The 7,479-nt window shown below is 38.0% G+C and overlaps 1 protein-coding gene across 4 annotated transcripts in view; it reads right to left on the bottom strand.

Annotated features, from left to right (window-relative positions):
- Window positions 1-219: 219 nt before the first annotated feature.
- Window positions 220-7,479, bottom strand: part of LOC135222747 (retinitis pigmentosa 1-like 1 protein) — a 107,843-nt gene continuing 100,583 nt past the window's right edge. For all 4 annotated transcript variants that reach the window (XM_064260993.1, XM_064260995.1, XM_064260994.1 and 1 more), the window contains 3 exons: window positions 7,107-7,143; window positions 5,690-5,856; window positions 220-1,775 (listed from right to left, as the gene is read on the bottom strand). In XM_064260993.1, the coding sequence (XP_064117063.1) occupies window positions 1,746-1,775; window positions 5,690-5,856; window positions 7,107-7,143 (234 nt within the window). In that variant the 3' untranslated portion in view covers window positions 220-1,745. The remainder of the gene's footprint in view (window positions 1,776-5,689; window positions 5,857-7,106; window positions 7,144-7,479) is intronic.

The raw sequence follows: 7,479 nt of genomic DNA, 5'->3' as shown, positions 1-7,479 counted from the left end.
ATAACAACAATGTTAATATTTTTTTTTTTTTTTTTTGTCATTCATTTTATAACAGGTTCTTGTAAAATGATATAATGATTTGGGGGAGACATGAATGTGATACATAGGGCGCATTCTACTGGTTCTTCGACGGGAGGTAAAACTTGATCGAAGGGATGTTTTCTTTTAGGATCCGGCGCATTCTACTGGGTGTCCAAACTTCGACATCTCATTCTTTAGAGTTAAAATACATCAGGGTTAATTCCGTTCGACATTAAAACCTTCCAGACGTATTACCGGGTCACTGTTGAACGTCAGCGTGGCAGAATTACGCCGGAAACTCGTATTTTCAAAGGAAATTAGGCGACTCGAGCTCCCTTAACTTTTTCTGCCGCGAGTGTGGTATACTTTTCCCGCCCTTTTTCCATCACCTTGTTCTTCACTTCCGTCTTTGCTTCCTCAAGCGCTCAAGCGTAGCATGAAATCCAAATGCTTTAACGGACACAGGAAAAGATGGGTTAAGGATGATGGCTGCGTACATATTCTTGACAGCTCGCTTTCTTCATGTAGCGTTCCTCAATGACGTCATCGTGCAGCGTCATCTTCAGTGACGTCACAACAGGTGTTATATAGTGACGTCATAGCTACGTCACCGTCCATTATTTGTATGTATATGTGCGAGAAGGGGTTCCCGTCTCTCTCTTCTATTACTACTCACAAAAGCTGATTCCGTGATCATGATAAGTCGAAATGCACCATATCAAAATATATGTTTGTATATATTTCACTAATTACAAACCCTTTATATACATAATACTAAAATTAACCTAAGTGAAAACTACCACAATATACATCATGTCAATAAGTTCTTTCCCCTCCGTACGAAATGCTTCAGCTAAGGTCCTTTCAGAACTTAATTTTTAAAAAAAGGGGGAAACTGCGTCATACGTCAAGGGGGTTTCTTAGCCCCGCGACTATTTTAGACAGCTTTGCACAGTTGACAAGTACCAAATATTGGTAAAAAAATCTTCCCTTTGGTCGTTGTGTACCTTGACATTGGCTAACCCTATCGTAACCATGACAGGATATGAAATACAAAATTCGAGCTAAACGCCTTCTCGACTGACTGACTGACTGACTGGACTGACTAACTGTGGCTATTTTGTAACTGACTCTATACATATCGCTTGGTCGTCTGACTGCTTCTCTCTTCTCCAAAAGACGTGGATAACAAATGAAATGATAAACGCTGATCAGCGAAAATGATGGACAACTTTTAAGGGAGAAAAAAAAGTATATCTTAGTTGAACCAGACCACTGAGCTGATTTAACTGCTGTTCTAGGGCTGGCCCAAAGGATTAGATATTTTTACGTGGCTAGGAACCAATTGGTTACCCAGCACCTACAGCTTATTGTGGGATCCAAACCACATTATTTCAAGAAATCAATTACTAATCACCAGTAACAAATTCCTCTAATTCCACGCTGGCAGAGCGGGGAATCGAGCTCGGACTACTGAATTGGTAGGCGAACACGTAAACCACTCGTCAAACGAGGAACTACACTGATCAACAAAACGATGACAATATTTAACGGGGAGAAATGTTTATAAGATTCCTCGACATTGTATTGTGGGGACATTTACGCGATACATCTTAAAATGGAGAGTTGGAGAATCGATCATTTAAAAATGAAAGTATGACAGCTAGAAAATAATATCGACAGCAGAGATCCCGTTCTTTCGGGAGATGTCAGTCAGAAGTTTATTAAGCTTCAACTTCGACGGGCTGCGCTTCCTGCAATGGAAAAAGAACAATCATTAGTTATGGTGGATATCAAAATATGCAAGAATATAGTTACGGGCTACATTATGGTATGAGTGAGGTTAAGCAAAATGGTTTCAATTCAGTTTTGCAAAATTAGGGAGGTCCATGTTAGCAATAAGACAAAATGGTAGAAACACTCATTGTATGTGTCCATGTACATACATACATACATACATAAATTTACTAATACTTTTTCACAGATATTAATATTAATCTATATCTATGAAATGGTGATAAAAACTTCTATACTATACATAGATACAAATGAATATTTGAGGCTTGTGCATGTGTTTATATAAGGCCAAAAAAAAAAAAAAAAAATGTCTGACAATATTTATCAACAATGATTACTGTCTGTTTCTTTAAACCATTATCATTACTCTCTTTGGTTTGTCATTTCTCAATATTTTAGAGCAAGATAGAATACAGAATTTAAGCCAAAGGCCGATTTGCTGGGACCAATGAGGTCATACAGCACTGAAAGGCGAAATTGACAGTGAGGAAAACCTCAAAGCAGTTGCACTATGAAACAGATGTTAGAGAGGGTGGAAAGTCAGAAGGAAGATGAAATGGTAGAATTGATTAATTTATTCGTAGCAAATTGGGTGTTCTGGTGCTAGACTTCATACTGTTCTCATCAGGCCATGACAGAATTGACTGAGTGATTAAAATTTATCTGGCGTCACAACTACAAGGTCATTGGCGCCATGGCAGGAATGCTGGTCTAGCGCTCAAGTGTATTTGCGCTTACTGAAGGAGTAAGCCTACAGACTACTTTTGTTGTTGTTCTTGTTGGGGGGTAGGAATGGTCTATGGAAAAGCTTAAGGTGTTTCACGTTGAGTTAAAGATACAGGAATTTTAGGATATGAAATTTATTCTTTGTTTATTAAAATGAAAATGTGAAAAAAATAAATAATGTACATGTTAAACAGTACAGAAAATCTATTTCTAAAAAAATATAGTATCTTTTATTTTAATTTCCGTTGGTGAAACAAGGCTCTATTTGACCGTAGATTTTGGCACGTCTTAATTTACGTCAAGTTACGAATATAATGTTGCCAAATTATGCGTGAGGGGAAAATCTTGCACGCATCCAGAGTAAGCTGTAGGTCGGATCACGGGTTTTTTTTTTTTCCTTCTCAACAGATGCATATGAAGGGTACAATTCCATAATCTATGGAAAGTGTTACCTCTTTTACCACTTTTCTAAATTCTCAATTTCTGGAAATTACAAAACCATCGATGACAATTTCTTATCACTATCGAGCTCTGGAATTCTTTCCTTGTTTTTGCTTTCTTTGAGTCCTATACTTTCCCATTTTTCAAGGAGCGGGTCTATTGGTTGGCCCTGGGCAGGGAACCAATCACCTTCCATTTGCCAATTTTCATATTTCGTAAAGGTTTGGGTCAGATAAGGGAGCTGGGGTGCGTGTTCATTTGGCCTTTGCTCGATAGAGCATAATAAAGATTTCATGAAAAAAAATATATTCTTCTTAAAGACACAAAAATAACGGGATACTTTATTTAGGCATTAATGATGAAATCTGTATAGAGAAATGAACCTTATAATTTACAGATAAGACATACAAAGGGAGGATTTGATGAAGTTACAAAAATATTCTTCTTAAAACACAAAATATTTAACAGGCTACTTCATTCAGGCATTAATACTGAAATCTGAAGAGAAATTAAACTTAAAATACAGACTGACAAAGGGAAGGGCGACAGAAACACCAGGATTCAAAAAAAGAATTCCTCGGGTGAAATTCACAGCATTCTTGTTGGTCCCTCATTTCGCAGGGCTGGGTATTGATCCTTTGATCTGATATCTGAAATGACATAAAATCCGGAGTGACCCCCTGTTGTGTGTGTGTGTGTGCGTGTGTGTGTTTGTGTGTGTGTGACATGACATGCAGAGTCATGCCCTGGGTGTTGACGACCCCGTTTTCTACCTTCTCACCCCAATTTAGAGTCAATGTTAGCCCCTAGGAGAAAACTAATGATATTTTATTATTGCTGTTTTTCAGAGGCTCGTAGTGGTATACTCCTGTGTCCTAACATCAGCAACTATGACTCGGACCATTGACGGATGGTCTCTTGTATGTAAGTTTTTCATAAGTTGCATTTGAACAGAGATCTTATTATTTTCAATTGATTAATTATTTCCTTTTTTTTCTGCCGAGAGCGACCAGATTCGCCGAACAGCAGAAGCACCAATATGCAGTAAATGTTTTGCTTCGCTGTCCAACTCCTCCAAAGTTCCAGAGGTCCTTTATTCCTCTTCACACCGTTGGACTATGGAACAGCTAACCAGAGGACGTCGTGCAAATTGGAATTTCTTCAGAAGTTCAAGCAAGTTGCAATGCAATACTACCCCAAAACAATTAAATTTGTATTTAAGTAATTTATCTACACTTTCATGTATTTCCTTATTAATTTGTTTATATATCCTTTCTTTTTTAATAACTGATCTCTTCTCTGTATTTCTTATTACCTTCTGTTCCTTCTTTCAAATGAGCACCATACTCTTTGGAAGCTTGAATTTCGAGTCAATGAACCCTTTGGAGTCGGGCTTGTTCCACGTGAATTGGGATCATCTTCTGAATAATAATAATAATAATAATAATACCTTACGCACAGCAAAGCACTGGGATCTTTCACATTTCCTGTTTTTGTACTCCCAAGAATGTTACGAGAGATGTTCTCACTTGGAACACGAAGAATCTACATAAAAATGACGTTCCTGGGGATTTCTTGATGTCAAATGACTCATTTTTACGATGGATAACTACATTCATTTTAATTTCACGAGAGGAACACACCGAAGAAAAAAAAAAGAAGAGGTTACACATACTTGCGTGCAGGCTATGTTTGGTCAACGCCTGACCCGTGAGCAAGAAGGAATTCAAGATTCAGAAAATACCGAGAAGTATATCAAGGCCACCAAAATATATCTATATTTCGGTCGTCTCGGTATAATGTTGTATGAACCACGGCCCATGAAACTTTATCCAAGGCGCGGTGGTGGCTTGGCCTACTTTAACCTTAAATAGAACAAAAACTACTGAGGCTAGAGGGCTGCAATTTGCCATGTCTGATGATGGGAAGGTGGATGGTTAGCATACCAATTTGCAGCCCTCTAGCCTCAGTGGTTTTTAAAATCTGAGGGCGGACAGAAAAAGTGCGGATGGCCAGACAAAGGCGGCATATAGTTTTCTTTCTTTTTTTGATTATGAATTTCTCGTGATCTCAGGTTGGGAGAAGAAAATCCACAGACATGTGCACAAACATACAATTGTGGAATATTTCACCCAGAAGAGATAAGTTATTGTTGATAAGTATAAAGCATTTACATTTACCTAAAAGAGATAATAAATTGCGGTGGTAGGAATAAGAAGACGAATGACATGGAGAAAACGGGAGGGTAATAGAAAATGGGAACCGGAATGGGAAGGTGACAGAAAATGGGAAGGTTACAGAAAATGGGCGAGTTAAAGAAAAAGGGAGGGTACCAGAAAATGAGTGTAGTGGAAAATGGGAGTGTAATATATAATAGGGATGGTAATAGAAAATGGGAGGGTAACAGAAAATGGAAAGATATTAGAAAATGGGAAGGTGACAGAAAATGGGGGAGTTAAAGAAAATGAGAGGGTAAAAGAAAATGGGAGGGTAATAGGAAATGAGTGTAATGAAGAATGGGAGTGTAATATATAATGGGGATGGTAACGTAACAGAAAATGGGATTGTAAAAGAAAACGGGAAGATCATAGAAAATGGGAAGGTGACAGATAATGGGAGAGTTAAAGAAAACGGGAGGACAATGCAAGAGCCATAACATCACCAAATAAACCCAGGGGCTCCACCGGGGCCTCCTCATCCTTACCTCCCCTCCCGTGATGTCATTCACCTCATCTTTGGGATCGGGAGAGGTGACTTCCTCCATCCTGGGGGCCTCCTCTTCGTCAGGAGTCTGCTCCTTCCCTTCGGGTTCCTCGCGTTCCTCAGGGGCGGCGGATTCTCCTTCGTCCTCTTCCTCTTCCTCTTCGCCGCCTGCAGATAGAATTCGCTTAATGGATCTGAGACTTTGTTTCTGGACACTTAATGAAAAGTAAACGGCTAGGATATAGAGAATTTAGCTGTGAAGGGAAAACGTCTCGGAAATCTAATAAAATACGGAAACGACTACTGCCGAGCTGGGCGGGAGTTGAGAATTTTGCCTACAGTGTACCTCTGCCTACAATACCTTCTGCTGTACAATTTCAGTGAATTTGTTTAATTCAAGACCACCTTTCGCCTAGGAACAAATCCTTACTTAAGTCTATGAAGGACTCAGCGGTGGCGAGTAATACATGTCATAAACACAAGTTGTCAACTTATCACATGCACTTCACGAACAGGTTGAATACAACTTGACAACATACTGGCGTTCCCAACGAGTGCTTTCAACGCGTATCCAGCACTGACCAATGATTTGTTTTCCATTTATGGTTGCTGATTTGTTTTCAACCTCTTGTTATATGAATACTACAAGTTGCTGACTTGTTTTCAATCTCTTAATATATGTATGAAACAAGTTGATGACTAGTTTTCAACCTCTTGATATATGTATGCAACAAGTTGATGACTTGTTTGCAACCTCTTGTTATGTGCCTGCAACAAGTTGCTGACTTGTTTTCAACCTCTTGTTATATATATGCAATAAGTTGCTGACTTGTCTGCAACCTCTTGATATATGTATGCAACAAGTTGATGACTTCTTTTAACCTCTATTTATATGTATGCTACATATTGCAGACTTGTTTTCAACCTCTTGTTATATGTATGCAACAAGTTGATGACTTGTTTGCAACCTCTTGTTATATGCCTGCAACAAGTTGCTGACTTGTCTTCAACTTCTTGTTACATGTATGTGGCAAGTCACCAACATGTGTTCAAGACGTGTTTTACTCGAAAGCGGACGAGTCCTTAGTGTGAGCAGATGACATTCGAACACAAATAACTTTGTCAAAATATCACAATACAAACTTCAATACATCTCAGTGTCAACATGATACATATTATCATTTGACATTTTATCAACATGATAAATATCATCATATGACATTTTTAACATCTAGGAAATGACAAAATTTCAGTCAAATGTAAGGTCACCACCGTCATTCTTGAGGTCACTTTGACACTTGTCAAAGTGACGGATAGCATTCGATCAGAGGACATCAAAGTAACATATGTCAGCATCAACATATGTTTCACATTACTGAGGGATATCAATTTTTTCAACAAATCACAAAGACATTTACCTTTCGCAGGTTCCTCTTCAGCCGAGTTGGCCTCAGGCTGAAAGTAAAAAAGACAGAAATGAAATATGACAAAATAAAATGTTCACCTGGAAATATTCTGAATGTCACAGTTACACCTGGAAAAATAATGATTTAGTCAAGTCTTTTTTTTATTTTTTTTATTTTTATTTCTAATAAGTGATCTCTTCATTCTGTATTTCCCATTACATTCTGTTACTTCTTTCCAATGAACAGCTTCATGTTCTTTGGAAGCTTGAATTTCGAGTCAGTGGCCCCTGTGGTGGGTTTGTTCCTTATGAAGAGGGTTCTATCTTAATAATAATAATAATAATAATAATAATAATAATACTAATAATAATAATAATAATAATAA

This window comes from Macrobrachium nipponense, chromosome 8 (genome assembly GCF_015104395.2).
Source record: "Macrobrachium nipponense isolate FS-2020 chromosome 8, ASM1510439v2, whole genome shotgun sequence".
NCBI lineage: Eukaryota > Metazoa > Arthropoda > Malacostraca > Decapoda > Palaemonidae > Macrobrachium > Macrobrachium nipponense.
Note: the sequence above shows the minus strand (reverse complement) of the source record. Positions and strands in the feature narration are given on the sequence as shown.